The 25,724-nt window shown below is 37.1% G+C and overlaps 2 protein-coding genes across 2 annotated transcripts; one reads left to right on the forward strand and one right to left on the reverse strand.

Moving 5' to 3' along the window:
* The first annotated feature begins 737 nt into the window (after window positions 1-737).
* On the forward strand, window positions 738-10,213 carry LOC102804454 (prestin-like). Its single transcript, XM_078012326.1, has 15 exons — window positions 738-1,245; window positions 4,248-4,358; window positions 4,468-4,664; window positions 5,037-5,201; window positions 5,367-5,522; window positions 5,719-5,801; window positions 6,074-6,221; window positions 6,557-6,670; window positions 6,851-6,928; window positions 7,253-7,348; window positions 7,939-8,115; window positions 8,494-8,758; window positions 9,138-9,284; window positions 9,776-9,900; window positions 10,064-10,213. Exons 1-15 carry the CDS (start codon window positions 738-740, stop codon window positions 10,211-10,213), a joined length of 2,520 nt encoding a protein of 839 aa, XP_077868452.1.
* A 3,136-nt stretch (window positions 10,214-13,349) lies between these two features.
* Window positions 13,350-24,412, reverse strand: LOC102804561 (prestin-like). The gene is made up of 15 exons (XM_078012327.1): window positions 23,959-24,412; window positions 22,720-22,830; window positions 21,299-21,498; window positions 20,036-20,200; window positions 19,788-19,943; window positions 18,251-18,333; window positions 17,974-18,121; window positions 17,501-17,614; window positions 17,166-17,243; window positions 16,765-16,860; window positions 15,988-16,164; window positions 15,332-15,544; window positions 14,945-15,230; window positions 14,236-14,348; window positions 13,350-13,481 (listed from the first exon to the last, which is right to left on the reverse strand). The coding sequence occupies exons 1-15, from the start codon at window positions 24,410-24,412 to the stop codon at window positions 13,350-13,352; spliced, it is 2,526 nt and encodes an 841-aa protein (XP_077868453.1).
* Between the last annotated feature and the right edge of the window lie 1,312 nt (window positions 24,413-25,724).

Below are 25,724 nucleotides of genomic sequence, written 5' to 3' on the forward strand. Positions count from 1 at the left end.
CCAACATAAACGTGTGAAAATATTTAGTGAGCAAAATAGAAGGACAAAAAACCTTGACTTTTATAACACCGACTTACCCTCAATGAATATGCGCAAATCTCTAAAAAGTACGCCCTCTAAAGTCAGACGTTTCAGTTTGTTTTGCAAACATGTCTGGTACGCATAGCAAACGGTCAATAGCAGACTGGTCCAGCCGTGACAACGTTATTGTTGATGCAAAACTTTTTCAGGTAATTTCGCATCGAACCAAGATTTGAAATAAAAAAATAAAAATACAATACAATAAAATACAATACAATTACCGCGGTTGGGGAGAGTCTAGGTCAATAGGTCATTTTTTTGTTGTCGGTGTTCCAAATACAGTGTCAACAATAAGCAAATATTTTAACACATTGTTAAAGGTAGCACTACTCATGAAAGTTAGATTATGTTATTTTAATTACTCTGAGTCTCGTATCTGATCAAAGTCCTTAGCCATAAATTTAACCACTGTATTGGTTCCGCATACTGTTCTTAGTCATATTTTATTACTAAAATAGTTGTGGACTCTATGCGTTATGCTTATGGCGTTCAGTTAAATATTACCTTTGTGTTGACTCGGCGTTATATATTTAATTCATTGATATTGACATTATTGAAATAATCCAGCGTCTTCGTCACGCATACAGGGTTCATTTGTAGTAACAACTCCACTGTGAGCGCTACCAGCAGGTAACCGCTGGACACCTGGCCTGGACATGACTTCATCAGTGTCACTTGAGAACTTAGTCAGCGACAACGAGATAGATCAGGACCTTGGGCTGGATCAGCCGCTTCAAGACGAGACGCAGTTCCCACACGTATATTCTAACGGCAATGAAGAAACGGACGAGGTCATCACGCCGGCTACTAATGTACATATCTCATTGGAACAAGACAGTAACGATGACGACGCACACACCTACGATGCGGACCAAGAAAGTCAAATCGAACGTCTACAGACGTACCGTCATGCAAATATGCCCCTGTACACCACCGAGCAGGAGTTCCAAAACCAATATAAGGAAAACGAGTTTGAGTACGTACCGTACGGTCAGAGAATTAAAACTAAAATGAAGAAGTGCCGATGCGGTCCTCAATGTTGTAAAGGTTGCATGGTGTCAACGGTGCCAATTTTAGGTTGGCTACCCCGGTACGTGATTCGAACCCAGCTATTAGCAGATATCGTATCGGGCATAACAGTCTGCGTTATGAACATACCGCAAGGTTAGTATAAAAATTGTAAAAAAAAAAAAAAAAAGAATTTAAGGGGTCATTAACAAACATGAAGAAAACAGGTCCCAATATCGAGCACGCCAATTTGGACATGGGCTGAGGTGGACATTTACACTTGTACACTAAGTACGTTCAGATAATTTGTCATTCAATCAAGCTTATCACCTTTTATCCCATTTTTTACAGTTTATCTAGAAGTAAAGCACGATTGACTGTAAGAAAGGCATTTGATAAGTCAATATAGATCGCGCCTGTCATTTTCCCGTTATCTGTATTCGAGAGAATATAATTACATACATTTATGAGTGTGGTGTAAATAGAGTGTGACGTCCTGGAACCCCACTCATTTTCACATATGAGTATATTTTGAGTCAAACATGTATACATAACCTGCAAGGTCTAGGATCTTGATAACAACTGCTAACGCTGATATGAGGCGAAAGTTGTTCATATCAAACCACCTATCCTCATAAAAAAGCAGGAACACTTTTGCCATCTTTCATTAAATAGATAGGTTAACTCCTAAAGTGCGCAAATGTAAGCTAAAGACCTTAATATGACAGAAACACCACATATTAGTAATATGGCTGGATTACAATCAAGACTAGTTGCCTTGGTAATAGACAAATTACATAATTAACATGTTACAAATTAACATGACAGGAACGACGATGTGAGCAAAAATCGGCGAGACTCATTCGAGCCCATTATTAAAGCGAGTATCCCCGTCCGAGCCCTGTTATCACGCAATATTGGACATTGCTGAGTCCTTAATTTCAATTTAAATACCACGGACTGTAACAAAAAATTGAATATACGCGCGGTGGTAGCTTGCGAGGAAAAAATATACAGTGTGGTTAGTTAGCGTGCCGGGAACGCTTGTATTTCATTTACGCGTAGAAGAGCACACGACATGCGAACTATTTTTTAGCTGTAAATGTAGGAAAACATCGAATATTGACGAATTGCACGACCTTGTTCGTATGTCCGTGCATTTACCTCAAGCACAGTCCAGTGCGATAACAATCGATAACAAGACCGCACGAGGTGCCGATCGACCAATGGAAATGCGGTGTTTCAATAAAAAGGACAGTAATTTCATTTATTTTGTCTATAATTTTTATAGGATGACCACATCTCATGTGTCTTGTGTTGAGCATATTCTGTTTATAATAATCTCTTTGAAACAATATTTATCAACGCAAATACTACTGACACAAATCAAGGTCAGATGCACCTCTAAATCGCCGTTCCTTAAATGGTGCATGTTCATCACACGTGATAGACTTCGCACTCCCACAATGACCGTTTCAATTTCTTCAAATTGTCCAATCATTTACTTCATTATCTTGCTAGTTGTACACTCTCAAATCTCTGTCAATTTAAAACACTGCATTGGTAAACAGACTAGACTTGGATGTCACGCAATCGATCACATTCTGTTAGATTTGAATTCATGAATGAACCTCGGGTTTATGGACAACTTGACCCCTGACCCATACAGTCACCGTACACCAAATAGATGAAGTAAAGAATGAATGTCGTACTTCTTCATCACCAAGTCAGTCGGGATTGATTGGTTCTTCAATGTCGAATTTTGGGGGATATTTCTCGGGGATAAATGCTCGTTTACGTCAATAACCACGCAAAGTAATACGTTAAGACTATTGTCTCTCTGAACAGAAGAGTAGCCAGAGCCACCGCCAAACTAATGTAAGTCAAATTGTTTATTCGACTACTTAGCGAAAGGGAATAATGCGCGTTAGAAAGTTTCTGACATAAACCCCGCCCCCTAACGTTAAATTAGCCAATTGCATGGAAATTCATTTCTTAGTATTGAGCCGTCCAATTATTATAAGTTCACCGGGGTTATCACGAGTTCAAGCTACCGTTTAGATATCATCTGATGACAGCGCGTATGCCAAACAGAACCATCAGCTCGCAAAAAATCCATGACACTTTATGTAGTACAGCCTTGAAAAGAACGTTGAGTTTTCTGTTCCGCACTTTAATAACCATTGAGTAAATAATAAACGTTCTGTCTCTTCTATGATCCAAAAAACTGAGATAATTTATTACAGATTTAACTACATGTTTCAACGTATTCATTATTATATTCTATATTAACAACACATTTAACTATATAATATTTTATGTGAAGTGTGCCCGTTGATACCATAGATCAGTAGTGTTATTTTGTAGTTATCGAACAGAAATACACCCTTTTCGTGTATCATGCCTTATTTATATAAACAACGTTCACGAAACTAACCAAACTAAAACCAAACAGATGATCTGATGTCTACAGAATTATGTGCTCAACATTGTTCAATGCATCGACGTGGTTAACACGAGTATTATGGCTTTATTACAGCTCTCGACAACAATCGCGTTTTATGGCTGTATTACGGTTTGTAATAAAGCCATAAAACGTGCTAGGCATGTCGATGCATCGAACAAAGTTAAGACCACTGACCGTATTCCAGTTTTCAGATGGCAAAGTACTCACTCGTCTTAAAATTGTGCGTCGGTTAGGTCACAACGCTCAAGCCACATCTCAGGGTGTTACGTAATGAGAATACACACTAATGCAGGGTAAATAATACAGAATACTACTCCACAGAAATTGGGGAGTCACTAGACGCAATTGTAGATATTATAGGTACTAGCAAACATATCTACGAATCTACGTATACTGGGAATATTAAAATCATTAAAAACGGGCAGAGTGGGGGAATTATCAAAAGCATTACGATGAGGGTGAGTGTGGAAACGAACATTTGTGCATTATAACAGTCGTTACAATACGGGAGAGAGGACTTTTCTATCTTATCGGCAGCCGTGGACGTAAAATACCGAGACAATACGTAAACACGACTCGATATTATGTATTAGTCTCTAAATACTATATATATATGTTTAATTATGTATATTATTGATTTTTTTTAAATTTATGATATGATATGATATGATTTGATTTGTGTTTTATCTAGGCATGGCGTACGGCATGCTGGCGTCATTACCTGCAGTATATGGTCTATACCTGGGTTTCTTTGCACCTATTGTGTACGCACTGACAGGCACATCTAGAGAGCTAGCCATGGGTGAGTCATTTTATAGAAATACACATTTACATTGGAAGAGTTTTCTCGTAAAATAGTCTTACACGTGCGTTCCAGGGCGTAGAACCATGTTTAATAATTACGTCCCTAGGTACGTATTCTGTCATAAGTATAATGGTAAGCTCGGCTATAGAGGGAGTGGTACCGCAATATCCCGTCGACCAACCACCGCCGACTGGGTTTTTTAACAATACAAACACAACAGCTACTAGTATGCCGGAATGGGACAGACAGCAAGAACTGATAGACGCTGCTATTATACTGGCACTTCTAGTTGGAATTATACAGGTTAGTATTATTTAGAATGCTTTCACTGAATGTGAATATCTATTTTCGTTCATAATGTTGATAACATCTCACATATTTGAATGAACAATCCGTTTTAACAATTTTCAAAAGAATAATACGAAATAAACTCTCAGAGAATGCAATCATTGACTCAGAGATTAAGTCGTTTGTCTATAAACTTGTTGGGGATCATGTAATAATCTTATAATATGTATATTCTATAGTAATTACGTACTAGTATCTCGCTGAATGAATTGATAATTAATTAATTATATGTGTTTTAATTAATCAATTTATTAATTAATGCTAGTAGAGTGTTGAACTCAATACATATACGAACACAAGGCTATTGAAGTGCTTATTCTAATTCAGTTAGCAATGGGTATACTGCGTCTCGGCTGGGTTACTATATACCTATCTGACCCATTCATTAGAGGGTATACTACGGGTTCTGGTGTCCACGTGTTCACCAGTCAAGTCGATGAGATATTAGGTGTAAATGTTGCCAGCTACGATGGTGCATTTAAACTATATTACGTGAGTATAACAACTAATATTCGCATATGTACATCGGTCACATGTTATAGTCAAGAGTTTCAAAACTTGTGTTACGATAAGTGGACTCAATGACCTTTCAGAACAATGTAAAATGATAAAGTTGGATACTAGTATTCTGATTTATTTATGTCAACCGTTTTGTAGGTTTACCGAGACCTATTCGCCGCTGCCGATGATTGGAACCATGTAACCATATTGCTCGCAATGAGTTGTGTTGTAGTGTTAATTCTTATTAAAGAAGTAGAAACCAGGTACAAGAAACAACTGCATGGATTCCCCTTAGGAGCCGAGTTAGTTGTGGTATGTACCGCTTATATCATATACTTATGAGATATATATATATGTATATATGGGTACATTGTGGTCATGGATGTCTATTTCATATAATGGCGAAATAAAATGTAATCGTTACTGAACCAATAGTTGGAATGGCAATACATGTGTAAATATAAGTATATGCAGTTGATAATATACTGACATTTTATTCCATACCTAGGTAATACTGGCTACGTTATCAAGTTACTTGTTGAACTTGGAAGAAAACCACGGTGTTGAGATTGTTGGTGAGATACCTGCTGGGTAAGAAGATTTTATGAAATGATTTCATTATACATTGTGCGTAGATCGTATTTATTTATTTCCTGTTATTGGATTTTAAACATTATTAAATTCTCGTTATGCATATTATTCTTGACGATGTACGTATTTTAGGCTAATTAATCATTAATAAATTAATATTTTAAAATATGGTGATAATTTCTGACTTTTGCTGAATCACTACGTATTATTATTGATAATTAGACATTCACTTTATAAACATAGCGATTTAAAATGATTCGTTCATTTCACAGAATACCCGCTCCAAGTATACCGTCAACTACATACCTCACAGACTTGATTGGTGCTGCCTTTCCTATTGCAATTGTTGCTTATGCAATCGCTGTTGCCATGGCATCACTATTCGCTCAGAAAAAGAACTACAAAATAGATTCAAATCAGGTATGGATATGGTGCAAATGTGTGGAGTTGATTTATTATTGCATATGTGTATAAAAACTATTTGAATTATTACAAGTTACACTATGCCGACTTTACTATTTGTATAATGCAGACATATTTTAAATATCTGAAAAGTGAAATATGCACTCCTTGTTATCACGAATATATTGTAAACATGTACTGATGCCATTTTGATTTTGCATATATTAACACTCATTATGCATATGTAATGTGTACAGTCGTACCTGATTGGCCTATATGTTGTTACTCGTCGTGCATATTCAATAAGTATATTTGCATGTATTTTGCTACTGTTGTCGCTTTCTTGAATACAGGAACTGGTTGCTGCTGGAACCACAAATTTTGTGTGTTCATTTTTCTCCTGCTACCCAGCCAGTGGTGCAATGGCTCGTAGCTTAGTCCAAGACAGTTCTGGGGCCACTTCACAGGTCTGTACATCGTATAATAATTTCCCATATTTTTTTCGATAATACCATCAATGCATCAATGTGTGATTCGTCTACTCCAATACTATGTATGTGGGTGGACACATACGTTTCCTTGAAATTTGATCAGATCGAAATTGCCTCCTCGCAATACTAACAATGTATGGTTTATTTTAATTTCAGATTGCAGGCTTAGTAAACAGTGCATTGATGTTAGTAGTGCTATTGTGGATTGGTCCTTTATTTGAGACTCTTCCAACGGTAACATTCATATCACATTCAATTTGCTTATCACTTGAGATAATTTTAGCAGCGACTGAGACTACTAGCCCAATGATTACATCTCTAAAACTATCAGCTAGATGTTTTTCATATTTATTTTTTTAGTGTATTGTTGTTTTTTTAATTCCGTGTTGCATGGTTTGTATACGCAGATAACAAGTAGGTTTAGATTAATTAACTATGAAATTTATTTCCACATAATTTTGACACGTTTGACACATTGAGAAAAAACTTTATGTATGTTTGCATTAAATATATAATAACCCAGTCCGTTGTGAAAATAGTAATACTCGCTCGTTGCAGTGTGTGCTGTCTGCCATTATAATGGTTGCCTTAAGAGGAATATTCCGACAACTTCTGGATCTCCCGAGACTTTACAAGTATGACGTCACCGACTTTGTAAGTACGCCCGCACTTCGCACCATTCACACATATATTTTTTTGTTTTTCAAACGATTTTAATGTGTAGAGTTTAACGTTATATTTATAATTTTCTCGCATCTCTCGTATAACTTGTAGATTGTTTGTGAATGTCGATACCAGAAATTGTCACCTCCAATTTACCCGTGGCACAATTGGGTGAATTTATGTTTTCGATGCATTGAATTTCACTCAGTAACTTCCTCTCTCACTTTTTGAGCAACAGCTTCATAAATTAGCCGATTCCACGTGGAAGATAGAAGTAGTTATGCACTCGCCAATATCAATAGATAAGACTTATCTCAAACATTCCTGTTGCGAGTGGACTCGTTTTAGGACTACAGACTAAATGTAAACATACTAGAAATCAAATCAAGTGCTTCAAAAATAGTCGTAGCTGCAGAGCCCATCATTGTTAACCGCGGACGGACGTATTGAATATTTGTGGCAACTGTCGCATTTTACATTGTGTTGATTACACGGTAACTCCACCATTGATCTTACCCTGTGCTGACTTCATGTTTGCCAACTTTACATGGAGATTATTTAATATAATTTGTATATTACAGCATGTGTGGTGGGTAAGCTGTGTAGCCGTTATACTATTTGATGTTGATATAGGACTATTACTCGGTGTGGGGTTTGCAATATTTGTACATGTCTGGAGAACACAGGAACCATATTGTACATTACTGGGTAGAATACCAGGAACAGATATTTATAAGGATATTAAGTGGTATTCAGTTGTAAGTACATACCGTCACAGCGCTGCGAGTATGCCCTGCTCCCACTCACGAAGGACAATGTCATTAATACTGAACTCAGTTTGACACGAGATACGCAGTTTGACTTTTTAAACCACGACACCGGCGCAAGCATATGCGAACGTACACTAGGGGCGTTTCGCTTAAATAAAACAATATTCTAGTCCGAAAAAAATAAGGTATCGGCCGTACTGAATAATCGTGCATAGATTATGTTGTGATATAGTGCAATGTTGTCATTTCCATCAGATGATAGACAACTGATAATTTAAGTTATATGAACACAGAAATAACCAGAAAACTCATAGTTTGTCCTGTAATATATCTCAAATTTTTATTCAACTTCTCGACTTTGTACAGGTCACAGAAATTCCGGGTATAAAGATATTCCGTATGCACTCGTCTCTGTACTTCGCAAACACTGCTCATTTCAAATCCAAGGTGTACAAACTGACTGGCGTCAATCCAAGAAAGATATTACAAATTAAGGCGAGACAACAGCAGTTACAAGATTTAGAGATGAGAAGAGAAGAAAAGAAGAAAAACAAGGAAATGAAGAAAAGAGTGAAAGAAAATGGTAATGTTATCGAAGATGAAAGAACAGCCGATGGCACGCCAAAGGTCAGTGTCGGTGTAGTAGTCGATTTTGATGCTAATTAATAATAATTAATAATTATTTTATTGAATATGATTATGACTTAACGCCAACTCGTATGTATTCTGATACCAAAATAATAATAAACAATCATCATACGCAACAAAGTGATTCGTGACGAAAATTACATTTTCCGAAGTATGTCCGTGTATATAATATAATATTATAATTGGATAGATGTCACAAATATATCCGTAAAGTATTTTTTTGTTTATTTTTCGCCAGTTGTCTGCCCCTGCAAATCCAGTATTATATAATGGCCGGAATGACGAATTCACCTCCAATGAACATGGAGCACACATAGTCGAACTCGACGACGATTTTACAGGAGACAGTGGGTTAATTACAGATTTGTCACCAGAAAACAGCATCCACACAATTATCCTCGATTGTTCATCTTTCAATTTCATTGATTCGACGGGACTGAATGGACTACGACAACTGTTCAGAGAATATGACCAGGTTGGAATCAAAATTTTGCTCGCACACTGTATAAGTAAGTACACGTTATTTGAATCGCAATGTAGTGAATATTCATATTATGTATTAGTCCCAGCTAGTAATCTATGTGGAACATGTGTATATTAGGCGGAAGATGAATCACCCCATATTGTATTTCGTAGAACGTACACATAGAAAAGCGAGGCGCCTGACAACATCTCTAGTGTATTTCCGTAAAACCAAAAACACACTGTTTCCCAACATCAGTTGTGCCCCAAAAGGAAATCGAATTGTTGAAGTTGTCTCAGATCTCGATCGAACTCTCCAATACAGTGAATGTCGTCACATGTTTTTGTTATATATTTAAACGTATGTGAGTTTAATAGGTTCGCTGGGAAATTATTTACGCAGATATTACAATTTCTTTTTTTGTTATTTTAGAGTTTTCTTTCATTCGAAAGTTTACAACGTGAACTAGAATTAGTTTGATGCATTGTGGGTAGCATACTTGAAATTGAAAACGGTCATTTTTCTCTTCTTTTCCAGAGCGAGTCCGGGATTTTTTCTCCAGGTGTGATTTTTATGAGACTGTTGGCTGCGAAGCAAACCGTTGTTTGTTTGTAACTGTGCATGGCGCTGTGATGAGTGCAATTGAAGATGACACAGATGAGGTGAGAGCAGCCAAAAATTGTAATGCGTGTCTGCCTGCAAGTTTGGACGTCCTGATTACTTATTGTGATTACGATACAACTACTATCGTTATGTTTATTTAAAGTATGTTTGGGTTATGATTGCCTATGTATTAAACATATTTTTCTCATTTTTTTTTCACAGAACAACATAACATCAGCAAAAGTACGTACCGTTATATCAAATAAAAATGTCACATCGACATTTATGGCAAAACAAAGTCCCGCACCAGGTGCGAATAATCATACCGATGACCATACCGATGCCAATTCTATTGAATCAACGAAGCTATAGTTCATGATGTGTACGCGACATCGTCCTCTTGATTTATTATAAATCATATGCAATGTCTTCGTTCATCTCGCTTTGTCACGGCGTTATATGCATTTGTGAAACTTGAATTATCTCCATGATGTTTTCAAGTAATTAACAACATATATCGGTGTATAGATTCAGCACCCAATGTGTATGTGTGACTGCGTTCAATTGCTACGTTTACACGACAACATTCTATCGGAGCCGAAACAATGTGATTATACGGTCGGGCCGAACGAGGGCCGATATCCTCCCGAGTTCGTACAGAGCCGAACGTAACATCGTCCTCAATTACTTATAAATACAACATGGCTGTAAACGATTTTGGTGTCGTGCTTGTGTTGTTTCTTTACATGGCACGATGCATGTCAGAGTATTATTCTGTTGAGCTCAGAGAAAAAACAAACAGTCATGAGTCTGAGACAATATGGAGTTTTAGTGATTTGGTGATTTAGGTATCTCGAAAAACAGGATACACGGCAGCTAAACTGAAATACGCTAAATGTGTTACCGCGAAATTTATTGTCATTTACCATCTTGTAATTGTTCGACTGTTGTGACATGTTTAACAATTGTCAACCTAAACCTAGTAGGATCACGTCGCCGTACTGTGATTGCTTTTACAATTTTTATCTTAGGTGTCTTAAAAAGTTTCTTCAATTTTCATTGGATCTGTTCAGTCGTCCTTTCAAGTTTTTGTCGCATAATTTCGTACGCCATTTTTCTGTTTCCCGTTGAGCTATCAATCTCATATCGCAGTATTTCTTTACTCTGCCAAATAGATATTAGGGCGCGTACTTCTTTGTCAAGCCAGAAATTACGCGAAATTACAAACGATGTTTTCTCCGCCATACTAGTAATTGAAATGAGAGGTTACTTGAAGAAGACGATTGAGGGCGTGATTTCGGTCCGATAGTTGTTCCCCGATGGCCCAAACCTATCGGAGTTCTACCCCGTGTGTTTATCGGAGCCGAACTTGGCTTGAGCCGGCTCAAACCGAACGCTACACGGCAATTTTTGCTGACTCGAGCCGTAGGGCTCCGATAAAATGCTGTCGTGTAAACGTAGCAAATTGTTCAATGTGCAGATTACCAATTCTTACACAAAGAGTGTATTTACAAAAGATAATTGAAAATATTTATTACTCACAGCGAAAAGGGAATTTGCATAACAATCACTAAACTTTGTAACTTCTTGGCAAATTATTTTCGATTAAATAATATATATTACATACCAATAGCAATGTGTGTATTATACAATTGAATGTAAAGGTTTGTCATTCTGTAATGTGTCATTTAAATAGCATAACATGTTGGTTAGAGCTTATATCGATTTCCCACGCCAGGGAAAACAGACCATGGAACACAGTGTGTATGGTTCAAGTTTAGCTAGTACATTGTAGTAGTCATGGTACTACGTATGCTCAAAGTTGCGTGGCCAATTTTAGGAATGTGCATATTGTAAAATTACGTATTTTTATCATTTGTCGTACTCTTTTTTAAAATTAATTAAATCGTTCACGTGTATGCGAAAGGGAGCTCTATTGTGAGGTAAAACTTGGCGGCCAGGTGTGAAATTACAGATTTGGGAACATGATATAGCAGGAAAAAGTATTTCTTTGTCGAATGACTACACTATTACTATACGTATATTTCATCGGCCTACAGGTCAAGATATAGCGTAATGGTATGGTTATAATACTGCCAAAATGGCAAATATCCACTGAAATACAACCATCATTTTCACGGAAATAACGCTAGTGGTGACCCTAAATAGATTGCGCCCTAAAACATGCGTTCAATCAGATTTAGCGTTGCCCATGCAATGGAAATCGCAAATAAAATGACGGGATGTAAAATTGACACAAAAAACTCATTTTTAATACACGAGACACGAGCCCATAGAACAGGATCTGCCAAGTTATAGTAGTGAGGCGATGAACGAATAAACGGAGTTTGACTGGCGAAAATGAAACGAACGCGGATAACCCACTTTTTTGTAAAGAAAAAAAAACGTCCAGAGAAAACATATTGTGGTAATAACAAAACCTGGGGTGGCGCTCTTTCTACGTATTTTGTTCCGTAACGTGTTAACAGTACAATAAATGTTGTCTGCGTGTGGTTGAGGGCGCCACATACGCGACTCGTGTTAATATCGCAAGTGAAAAAAGGAATATTTTAACTGCGTTAATCAAAATGAACACGATATGAAGTCGAAAAGAAAACGAAAACGAGATATGTTTATATCTCATTAACATGTTGAATTAAATTCACACAAAATAATTCTATCGAGGAGAGCCGGTCACATGGAATCGAATAAATCAATTATGTTTCACCAGTGTGTCACGAATGTAAATGCATGAATGTGATTGGATGAGAGGTGGTTTTGATTTATGTCAACCGGATGTAGTACGATGTTGCACCAGTCGACCGAGCAGGAAATTGACGAAGACGGCATTATAAAGTCACTAAAAGATATTTAAGCATGATAATAGTAGCGTTCACGCACAGCTTCTTAGCACGGGCTAGGAGGTCAATGTCTGTTATCGTGGGTTTTACCCCCGCACCACTATTGTTATTTGTTATTTAATTAGTGACAGGGGCCATTCAAGATGTGTAAAAAAGGATTATAATTTGAGTCGAGAGTTGCAATCCGGCAACACCATGAAAAAGTCTAGTTTATAATAGTGGGGGAGTAGCGAAAATGAGACAAATATATTTAAAGAAACATTCTTTATTAAAAATTAACACAAGTTATTCCAACTGCCTGTGACCCAATAATTCTAATACAGTTTCGTTTTAAAAAAAAAGAAGAAGAGCTTTAAAACAAAGAAGAGTGTTGGGGTTGATTTTCAAATTTGAAATTCAGTGAAATAGGTTAATTTTTCAGTACGACTATTATGTCCCACATATACATATATCAAGTGCCTCCTGTCACATTTCGACGCGAACAGTACAATTGAGAATCAATAACAATATTGTGATTCTGAACGCCAGACCGAACAGCTGGCTGATCAGTTCACACGGTAAAATGAACGAAAAAACACCTGTAATCCCAGTTAGTATGGACATTTTTCATATTGAGCAGGGTATCAAGCACAGAACAAAACGCTTCTCTACAGTTTGGTCATCTGAACATCGGCGTTCTCGGGCTGGTAACTATTAACGGTCGTCGATGCAGGTGTTGTCATATTAGCGTTCCTCGTCATTGAGTGGATTTTCTTTTCTTTGGCCTTTGCTTTGAAAACCTGCAATTCACAACAATTACATCGTGGTTGGTTATGTGTTACTTACTGATACAGACTGAGTACTTCTACCTTTACAGTCACACTTGTCGCCACATCTCTGAGAGTGTGGCGGGTAACAATACAGCAAACGTGTTTCTAATTTGCGCTCACATTTTCGACTGAAATTTGATCTTTATTACATTTACATGGCCATTAGTCTAAAAAAAGACGCTGCAAAATCGCATTATTCTGTCGGAGAAGGGAAGAACAAAATGCTATATACACATAGATCGATATCGAAAAAATTTACATAAAATGTTACTTCATGTTCAGGTGTAAACAGGTCACGGAGTACGCGATTACAGTGATCAAATTTGAGGGATGTACAGATTGACTGGATGTCAACAAAGAATCGACTACATCTCAGTGTTTGTTGTGTATAACATAGTACGCCATTGTGAAATGGATGTGCCTTAGGCTGCAACAGCACGCACACTGATACCGCGAAGAAAAATACAAATCCATTCATTACAGTGAAAACTACTAACTAATTTATTTACTATTTAAAATTCGCCGTCTCTTTCTAACTGCGATGTAACGTAATATGGGTATACAAGTCTCGATAATTAGTTAAAATTAAGATTTATGTAAATAGACGACGACGGAGAGTGAAATGCAAATTAGCTAATTAATATTTACTGAAATATAATGACCACGCCCCTCACTGTAAATGAAACCACGAGAATTTGTGACATATACTAATATGAAAGCATACCTCAGCCGTAGAATATAGAACAGCATCATGGATAGTAACAAATATACAACTCTCGCCTTTGCTTCCAACTTTCTCATGAAAATTACCTTTTGAAAGAAAATCACGGACGCTCTCTGGAAGAAAAAAAATAGCGATTTGAAGTGCACACATGTAGAAATGTGTGTACATCTACTTCTACTTCTATAATTGCCAAGTCGGTTTATGTATAAACGCAGACAATTCAACAGATAAAACGACGCGCATAAATTAAAATTAATGCGCTACGGTAGTCACGCATCGCGCGTCCAAATTTGATGTTAATGCATTTTACACGCGTTGTACACGTCGTATGGGACCCACATCGAACACGACGCGGTGCGACGATTGCATGCATTAATATATACGTAGATTTGTGCATTTACACTTTTAAGTTACATTTTCCGATGTATTGTAATTGAACTGCTGACTTGAAATTAACATACATACATAGTTGAATAATTGAAAATCATTTAAATATATAATTGTAAAAAAATCGGTTGCAAAACGGCACATTGTTCGTTTGTTCGAATACCAACTTCAAAAAACAAATATTCTTGTACTTTCAATAATTTAAGTTGTAAAAAATATATTTTCAAACGTTGAACTTATTTTTTTTAAACTGTTTACATATATACGACCCCACTTTAGTGTGTACATATGCTATTAAAATCATCGCGGCAGCAAAACTTACTTCTGCAATGTGTCAGCAACACCGTAATGTCTACTTGTCGGAATTCGTTGACAAGTTGTCTTAGTCCATTTAACCCTGTAGAATCTATAAAACTAACCGGAGAACAGTCGATAATAATCGTGTGGATGTTACATCCGGGCGACTGGATATCTTCAAACTTGGTCACGTGATCGCCATGTTCACCGTCGTCCTTTGATGTTTTCCGGTCAATATTGATCAGGTGATCTATGGCAGGGGTGGACAATTGACGAGAGCGCTCAGCCTTCTGGGAAGGTGTGTATTTCTGCTATAAATGTATAGAAGACTCCGTGTATTTATAGGTCCACCGTGAGGGCGTTTTCTCTTTATATTACGCTCGGTTACTCTGATAATATTCTCAACACTTACCTCACTTTCATTTACGTGTGCGATTTTATTTTCACTTTCCTTGATTCCTTTTTTCCCCGAATTTTCATATTGTTGCTGTCTGGACTTTAACTGGAATGTTTTCTTTGGATTTAACCCTGTCAGTTTATACACCTTTGACTTGAAATGAGCGACATTTGCATAATACAGCGATGCCTGCATACAGAATATTTTGATTCCTGGAATCTCTCTTGCCTGGAACACAATTGACAATTCAGTTCATTTACGTGTATGTTATAATTCCTGTTGGAGAACTGATGTTCGATAGTACTGCGGGCTCAGTGGAGATCACGGGCGAACTCTTCTCCCTCTGTACCATCGAAGATCACGTCGTTACAATTTTTCAAGTAATTGTCTTGTGTACAAAATAATGAACGCGTAAAATGTCGTGTGCAGACAAATTTAAGCTATACAACCGAATCAAGAAATTTCACGGAACGTGACTTGTTATCTCACGTGAAACACTTGTTAGTTGACCAGGGTCGTCCATTACATTACATTACATTACATTACATTACATTACATTACATTACATAGTCTACACGTATCCTCGTACACATCTGTTCCTAGTATTCTACCAAGTAACGTACACTGTAGTTTCTGTGACATGTACACATATTGTGATGGACTATACTTACACTGGAATACCACTTAATATCTTTGTAAAGATCTGTTCCTGGTATTCTACCCAGTAATGTACAATGCGGTCTTTGTGTTCTCCAGACATGTGCGAATATAGTGAATCCCACTCCAATTAACAGTCCTATATCCACATTAGATAGTATAACCGCTAGGCAGCTAACACACCAAACAGCCTGGGGGGGATATCACTTTTAATATCGCCCTTGTATAAAATGTTGCCAAATAATTGAAGTTGTCAAACTTAAACTGATATTTTCAGCAATACATATAATTGAAACCAAAACTTCTGACACATATTTTTCATTTTATTGTTTATTTATTGCCTGATGACAGTATATATAGAAGTGAGTATTAAGATATTGATATCCAAGAAGGCGAGATATTTTGTAAAACACTGAAACACATACATTGATTTTTAGGAAATTGACTAGTGGTTTGATTAGACTGAATCTTTATTCAGTGAATTTATAGGCTGAAATACATACATCGATTTTTAGGAAATTGACTAGTGGTTTGATTAGACCGAATCTTTATTCAGTGAATTTATAGGCTGAAATACATACATCGATTTTTAGGAAATTGACTAGTGGTTCGATTAGACAGAATCTTTATTCAGTGAATTTATAGGCAGAAATACATACATTGATTTTTAGAAAATTGACCAGTGGTTTGATTAGACCGAATCTTTATTCAGTTAATTTATAGGCTGAAATACAAACTATGATCACCCCGTAATGTGATAAACGGGAACGATGCCCCCTGTGTATACTTACAAAGTCAATGACGTCATACTTGTAGAGTGTCGGAAGATCAAGAAGTTGTCGGAAGATTCCTCTTAATGCCACAATTATAATAGAAGCAAGTACAGCCTGTAACGGAATACAATTACACTAAAATAAACACTACATAACTGGACATGTACACTAAAGGACTGGTTATATACACTCCATGGCTGGTCATATACACTACAGAACCGATAAAGACTACTAGTATATGACTGATGATGTACACTACAAGACTGGCAATAAACACTAGATTATTAGTCATATATAATACAGAGCCGGATATGTTATTAATTGACTGGTTATATACACTATACGATTTGTCATTTACATCACTTGACAACATATATTGCCGAATTATAGTGAGATAATAAAGTATTATTTGTATTTACCGTTGGAAGAGTCTCAAATAAAGGTCCAATCCACAATAGCACTACCAACATCAATGCACTGTTTACTAATCCTGCAATCTGAAATTAAAGAGTGAATCCAAACTACTAATTATTATATGATCTAACCTTTAACCTATGTTATGCATCGTGATGCTAATTCGTAAGTACAATACCAATACCAACATACATACATATGAAGTAAATTGCTGGTAATAATTAATACGTTTTGTTATATTATATTATATGAATCTCTAGTTTTTGTTGTTGACACTCAGTTGTTGATACTGTACTGGTTATGAATACAACGTGTTTCAGTTATTTTAAAATGTTCAGACCTGTGAAGTCGCCCCTGAACCTTCTTGGACTAAACTCCGAGCCATCGCGCCACTGGCAGGGTAGCAGGAAAAAAATGAACACACCACATTAGTGGTGCCACAAGCCAACAATTCCTGTATTCAGAAAAGAAAATGCAGACACAGAGTGAGTTGATAAATTCACATTGCTATCATAGTGCGACAACAAAACAGTGTCATCCATTGTGTAACCATGACAACGACTTTAAATATGACCAATGTTATTTTTATACCATTATTCATAACAGAGAAAGTCACAAAGTGGTTCGTCAATGAGGTTGTTGATCTATCCATATGTATAGTGAGCGCGACTCTTTTTCCATATTTACCATGGAACCTGGTTTGTCCGTGCCCTGTTTTTTGAGTCACTCGATTAGGGACCAATGTTTTGTTAACAGGAATATGTTGTCAGGTGAATTATTTATAAATGTCAGTTAATTTCTTTTTCAACATACCTGGTTTGCATCGATTTCATAATTTTTCTTCTGGGCAAATAACGACGCCATGGCAACAGCAATTGAATATGATACTATTGCAATCGGGAAAGCAGAACCAATCATGGAGGTGAGATATTTAGTTGATTGGAGACTCGGTGCGGGTAACCTTTTGAATATTCAAAACACAATCAGTATAGAATAAAAACGTATAATCACACACTTAGTACACTGTATAGTGTTCTTTGAAATTACATCCGACTTTCTATTATATAAAGACCACTTCATAATCACTTACCCAGCAGGTATCTCTCCAACAACATCGACATTGTGATTCGCTTCTAAATTTAGGAAGTAGCTAGATAATGTACCAAGTATGACCTAAATTGGAAAAACAGTTATCAACTCTTAATGATAGGAATGGTCAATTAGCAAGATGACAGATGATTGGGCATTTAAGTTCATTTTTCAGGCTTGTCAAGCATTTATATATGTGCATACACCTGAGAGTACAAATAAGAGAAGGGTCACAACCTTAGTGCCTGGCAAAAAGTTGATGCAATTGTATTTATGAAAAAAATCTGATGTGACATTTACTGTAATTTAGAGACAGGGTTGCATTCATTCAGCAAGGTGACTATGGATAAATACATCAACCAGCTGTTAGCGCACCAAATGGAACCACCAAATGGAGCCAGTCCAGAATGTCAATCACATCATCCTAGATGAATCAATCTAGAAGCAATGAAGAAGTGCTTGTAAAGCCCTTACTGCTTTGGAGATATCGACCTGCTCTCTCGCCTCTTAAAGCTAAGGTGAGAAAAGAAAGATCATTTTGGAGAAGGAATTTGACTCCAATCCTGTACTTTATATCAACTTAGGACTACCAGAAGGACATCCTAGATCTTTACGCCACTGGTAAAAATAACTATGTTTTACGATACAGAAGAGAAAAGGCTTGGCTTAAACCACCGCTGAATGAGGCAACAACTCAGGGAATGACTGAGCGGTTTTTTTTTTGGGGGGGGGGGCATTGTCATTGACTGCATACAAACTATCCATTGATGAATATAACTACATTCTACTACCAGGTGAATGAATCCATAGCACTATCAGGAGTCATATATCCTGATTAACATTCAGGTCACCTCCCAGGGTACTGTTGTTTGATTTAAAGACAGTTATGAATCTAACTGCGGTGCTAAATATGACAAGAACAGTAAAAACATTGACATCAATACTATCACTCTCAAATGCCTCATCCCGATTAGCACTAAATGGAAACCTTAAATCTCAGTTTGTCTGAGAGTAAAGACATTGGACAGGTTGACAAGGCTAAAGAACGACGGAACAATGACACAATATTAATTCTGGTATATGATGATGATGTAAAAGGGTTTCAACTATAGCCAGCCAGTCACCCTTGACATATCAGGTGGCAGCAGTATGATATCCATGAAAGAAAGCACAACTTTGACCATGCCATGAAACGTCATCTCCGGCCGGATCATCATGTACATATCAGGAATAATAGTCTTGATGTGTCAGTCAATGCCTTGAAGTACAATGTGAAAGAGTCAGGATATTTCCTTCTACAGCACAATGTTCATGCAATAGATGTCAGCAATAGACATGAGCATATTTTGAGCTATGGTGGGCCCAGCATATCCCTTTGGTGATCAGTGAATCGGTTAACCAATTATAGTAGAAGTTGATTACACCTGTAGGGGCCTGGTGAAAGGGATGAGGCAGGCCCTGGGGGACTTATATATACTGTTCAATCTGATTGAGATAACAGACAGAGACATGGCTCCTACACCATGGCAATTACTTACGACAACTAACTCTCCCCCTAAAGGAAATCCATGTAGGTGCTTCTTAAATTTCGACTCTACTTCTTTGATGAATATTAAAACAAGAATACAGCTAATTGATAGAAGTATAGTCACGCAATTCCATTCCTCTATCCCTGTAAATATGTCTCGATACACCTGTAATAGTATGTATGTATATATGTTTTAAATTGTATTGTAATAATGATTTAACGTATTCTGAGTATTATATAAAGGGAGTATTTACTTACGTAATACAGTTTCACTAGGCCATCATAACTACCGACTTTGACTCCAAGTATATTATCTATTTGGCTCGTGAACACGTGGACACCAGATCCTGTAGTATATCCCTTGATAAAGGGATCCGATAGATATACAGTAACCCAGCCAAGGCGCAGAATACCCATAGATAACTAGAACAAGCAAAGTCAGATTATATTTTGAAAAGATTATTCGTAAAAGTCGACAGGATTTGTGATAAAAGTGAGCGACAATTGCATGTCAACTTCTAGTGTTATTAATTGCAATTATCTTGATAATCGCTTCATGTCAACTGAAACATACAACACTTTAACACGTTACTTTAGATTTGTGCAGTATAAGTGCAATAAATACAATTATTATGACATTAGATACATGTATATTGGTTATTGGTGTTTTCTGGTAAATCTGGCAAAATAATAAAGCAAATTTGTCGCATACGACTTGTTTACCACTTCCGTGTTACTGAGAATGTTCTAGAACCGTACTATGTCTGGGTGGAATATTCTAGATTTTTTTTTAGAAACTGGTTGAATAGGTAATAGAACACTGTAGAATAGAAGGTAATGGAACATTCTAGAAATTTGTAGTAAATTCCAGACTCATTATGTATGCTGATGTAATGGTCTATTTATAGACAGTGGGGGTATATATAGGGGAGTTGTTCAGCACTGATTTCAGATCGGAGATCTCGTTGAATGGTATTGGAGTTTAAGTATCTAGTCATTGGAGAAGTGGAGTTTTACCGCGTTATTGTACTTGATGTTTGCAGAGTATAATAATACCAGTACCAGTTGAAACCTCATCTGTTGGCTCCGTGTTCGTATTTTATCATCGCCGCCAGGGAAGTCTTTCTGTTACTGTTGCCATTTTGGTATTTGAACCATCACACCTGTACTATACCAATTATGGTAATATTACGTTGCGTGTGACAAAATTGAATTTTCTGTTTTAATGGGTGAAACTGTCGTTTGCCTGCTAGAACAAAGTTTTTAATCGCACACACCACTTTCATCACCGTGACTCATAATACCGACTAAACCCTGAGAACCAATTACTACAAGTCATACTGAGTATAAATGAAAGTACTGTAAATAGTTTCACTAGAACATACACATTCGTTAATCAATAGATATCTGGATGATATGATGATAACTCCATCCATTCAAAAAAGAATGTGTTCTTGGAATTGCAAAAAAAAAAAAAAAAAAATACTGGACTTAATCACATTTTATTAATTCTATACTAACCTGTATAATTCCAACCAGGAGTGCCAATATAATAGCAGCATCTATCAGTTCTTGTTGTCTGTCCCACTCTGGTATAGCGGTTGCTTCTGTATTATTGAAATACATACCGTTGGTAGGTGGTTCTTCCATATCGTCGGGATATAGAGGTACGGCGCTTTCTATTGCTGTGCCTACCAGTATGCTAAGAACAGAATAAGTACCTACAGAACAGACACGAGTAAGTGACATATCACGCCTAGGAGATAAGTGTGGATGTCAATAAAAAACGTTTTGCTCTGGAGAAAGGTTGTTGAGTTTTTCTTGAATATGGTGAACACATCGGGGTTGTCATTGTCACTCAGCATAATCAGCCTTAAAGCGGGAGGATCGTCACCTGCGCACGTGCGGGAATTGAGTTCCAAGCGACGATAACAACGCACGCTAAAACGCAAAGGCTAATGGGTAGATGCTTGTTTGTAAACAATGACACACTAGCCATCTGACGCATGCGCAGGTGACGACTCCCCTGCTTTAACTGTAGATCCATAGCTCTTCTTGTGTAGCTCTTTAGTCTTTTTGATGTTATTTCAGTCATTTCTGATACATTTGGTGTCATTAATTCTGCTATTTTCAGACATTAGTATATGGTACCTCCCATAGAAAACCGTGACAAAAATGGTCTGTTTGAAGTTGTTTTTCCCGGGATTTAGCTGCTAAAACTTACGTAAATCTAGTGACAGTCATTTTCGTGAGGTTCGAACGAGGATTACTTTGCTAAATGGCGTCACTGTATTAGAACTTACCTCGGAAAGTGGAACAGCTAAAAACGCCAGGTCGTCTGCTACTATTAGTATTTTGCTATAGACTTCGTGGTACTGTTGTCTATGTTCTCTAAATCCTATACATGCATGGAAAGACATATATTTGTATATTTCTCTTAAAAAAACTGTGGGCAGTATACGCATGCATCTAAAGTAGACGACGAAGAGTAGTTCGCTTTACGGGCGTATTCAACAAGTTATCGGGGATACCTTCTCCAGTGACGTCACATTGTCCTCGATCGACCTGCAGAAAATGGCTGCCACCGGAGTAACGTGTGGCTCGGAAAACTAAATCCCGGGAAAAAGAACTTCAAACTTATAATGGTTTTTGTCACGGTTTTGATTTTGAATATTCTGCTTTTGTCGACTTTTATTTGCGATGCCATTTGGCGTCGCACGTTTGTGTTACGCAAGTCTATGGGAGGAACTATAGCTCTTCTGTGTCGAAAAAAATCCCAATACTAGTAGCTGAAAATAAAAAAAAATATAATGACACAAAATACATCAGAAATGACTAAAATACCATCACAAAAACTAAAGACCGACACAAGAAGTGATATGAACCCACAGCTAAATCAGCCTGCCAAGTTATATATACTGTATTTTGTTTATATGTCTTACCCATTGCTAGCTGTTTAGATGTGCCTGTCAGTGCATATATAATTGGTGCAAAGAAACCCAGATATAGACCATGTACTGGAGGTAATGATGCCAACATAGCATATGCCATACCTATACACAGACAAGTACAATTAGTGTGACTATGCAAGAAATTATATTCCCTCATTGTTATTTAGACAAAACCCGACTACGAATAATGTGTTAGATCTTGTTCAAATATATTGTGACCTTTTCAGAGGGTCATAACCGCTAGTGACGTAAGGCTTCACAAGCGCATGTGGTTAGTTCTACGTTGAAAGCACAGATTTATACTTTGGCTCGATTTCGCAATTGCGTGACAAATATATATCTACCAACTTATACAAAAATCAACTTAACAACGGCATGGCAAATATACATATTTTCAAATCGGTTCAACAGCAATAGTGCAATATCATACTTTCGTACATTAAATGAACAAGGATTTTGAAATTACTGTCGAAAACAAAACTTTCTAATTATATATAGTTGCATTAAAGCTGAAAACAGAAAAAATGTTCTGTCGAATTATTATACGAATAACTCCAACTAGCAGATGCTTACAAATTGGTAAGAACACAAACTGAATGAATAAAATTAAATCTCATCTTGGAAGGCCGTGTACATATTATGCTATCACGACCACATCGATGCCTCTTTGTGCTGGCCTGATTAATTGCAATTACTGGCAAAATATATCGAGCTTTGATGTATGTGACTACGCGTTGATAAGATGTTAATGTGTAAATTTGCTAACACGTTAGACACGAGGCACAGCGTTGGCATACTTCAGAGACAGACCATGGCAATACAATCGTTATTGCTTATTTCGGAGACGACATTACGCACCACACACGCAGACTCAAATGTAAAAAATATTCTACGCAAACTATACTATATGTACAACATCTTCCATCTTTTAAACTTGTCAACAATCAAAAACTGTTGCGGGGACGTCCCGAAGACTTGGGACAATTAATTTGAAACGACACCGAAGGAATTCGCGTTGTGATTCGCGTACGTGCGATATTGAACAACAAATCTATTAAAAAAAAGGCTATAAAACACTCAAGAGAGTCTACTTATCCATATTGGATACATTCGCCTTCGTGTTAACGACGTTGACTTTTTCAACTCGCCTACTTGTTATCAATTCGTACGAAAGTTAGCGTAGAGTTTATCGCTGTAGTATATTGGAGTGGGTACACTTTCTACACTAACCTTGCGGTATGTTCATAACGCAGACTGTTATGCCCGATACAATATCTGCTAATAACTGGGTTCGAATCACGTACCGGGGTAGCCAACCTAAGATTGGCGCCGTTGACACCATGCAACCTTTACAACAACGAGAACCGCATCGACACTTCTTAACCATAGTTTCAATTTTCTGACGGCATGGCACATATTCGAACTCGTTCTCTTTATATTCTGTGTGGAAACCTCGCTCCGTGTACATCGGTCGATTTATTTGGTAGATCAGGGAGGGGTCAGTTTGATCGGCGTCATCTTGATCGGCGACGTCTTGCACAACGTATGCAGTAACGTCTTGGTCGTGGTGGTCCTGCTTGTAGCTGTGATTGTACAAGACATCCTGCAGTGGTCGGTCGACCCCGAGGTCTACTTCTTCCTCGTCCGCGCCAACTAAATGTTCTAGGGACATGGATGAAGTCATATTCGGGCGATTTATGATAGACACCAGGCTGTTCTTCATACAAGTGTACTGCGCCAATGACACTTTTTTTATTGCTGAGGATGTTTGTTCGGTAAGTCATATATCAATCGAATCGATGCGTAGTTATGAATATGATGTATGTCAAAGGTTAAACAAATATGACTGTTTTTTATTATTTTTTATTACTTTTTGGAATACGTTTCAATAATGTTCTAACGAAAGTGGATTAGATTTTGAATTCACATAATTTTTGTGAGCAGCATTTACGGCGAGATTTGTGAGACTTTGTTCGTATTATGAAACCATGGGAGGATTTTAATATGTAGAATCGCTAATTTGCGAATTACTGGTTTAATAGTTACCCTAATTCCCTAAAATTCTCAGTGTGACTCAGAGTTAGTTGCGTAATTAACTACTGCGCGAGATAGCGATAATAATTGTGGAAGTGATTGCATAACCAGTATTGTGGGCATCACGACGTCACTAACATTATACGTCACGCTTCGTCTAATTCGACCACTCAGGCTGACACAAATGATCAGCCAGAGGCAACACACATTTCAAGACGCTTAATCAACGTTTTCAACAAGCAGTGAACATAATCTGAGGTTATTACGAAGATACTGCAATGTATGCACGAAGACAGTACAGCGGAGCATCGACTAGCGCGCAGCATCCTCGTAATGACCTTATTATTATACATTTTCTCCCAAGAATACATCATGGGTATTTCGAAATCCAAGTTTAGAACAGATTTAGCGAACTTCTTTGTGTGGGGTCCGGTCAAACCCTGGGACGGCCATGTTTTTTTTTATTATTAGAGGACGCTTACACACGTAATCGTTCCATGTTCCGCGTTTCCTGATATAGTAGGATGAAAATACCCCATAAAATACCGCAAAATTACGACACGCTGTAACTTATGACGTTACGGTGACAGATGTAGAATAATATTATTTATTAATATCACACTATAGCATCAAGAATACTACTCATTACCTCTTAACATGATTTTGTAGTAAAAAACACAATATTAAAGTAAAATTCAATTACATTTATATCTTACATATTACCGGTACTAAGATGATATGACATTATCCTAACTTCGACAATGTTGCCATGTCACAGAAAGTTGAACTGCTAAAATTGTAAAAAAAAAGTCAAATGCTGCACGTAATTAATCATTGTTGAGGTTTTAGGCAGTTTTTTATTCAGTCGTGTTTTCAATTGAACGTTACTTATTTGGTCTGATTACGCATGCGCGTAATAAGTTTAAATACGTATAACATATCATAATAAATGTCAGTGAAGC

Source organism: Saccoglossus kowalevskii, chromosome 3, assembly GCF_978046115.1.
Source record: "Saccoglossus kowalevskii chromosome 3, keSacKowa6.1, whole genome shotgun sequence".
Taxonomy (NCBI): Eukaryota; Metazoa; Hemichordata; class Enteropneusta; family Harrimaniidae; genus Saccoglossus; species Saccoglossus kowalevskii.

Coding starts and splice junctions, on each gene's coding strand:
- LOC102804454 (XM_078012326.1), top strand. CDS start 738: ATGACTTCATCAGTGTCACTTGAGAACTTAGTCAGCGACAACGAGATA. Junction 6,671..6,850: donor GTTCTGGGGCCACTTCACAG/GTCTGTACATCG, acceptor TTTTAATTTCAG/ATTGCAGGCTTAGTAAACAG. Junction 9,285..9,775: donor TTTGCTCGCACACTGTATAA/GTAAGTACACGT, acceptor CTTCTTTTCCAG/AGCGAGTCCGGGATTTTTTC.
- LOC102804561 (XM_078012327.1), bottom strand. CDS start 24,412: ATGACTTCATCCATGTCCCTAGAACATTTAGTTGGCGCGGACGAGGAA. Junction 16,861..17,165: donor TATTTGAGACTCTTCCAACG/GTAAATACAAAT, acceptor ATTCCGTTACAG/GCTGTACTTGCTTCTATTAT. Junction 16,165..16,764: donor AGTATGACGTCATTGACTTT/GTAAGTATACAC, acceptor TATCCCCCCCAG/GCTGTTTGGTGTGTTAGCTG.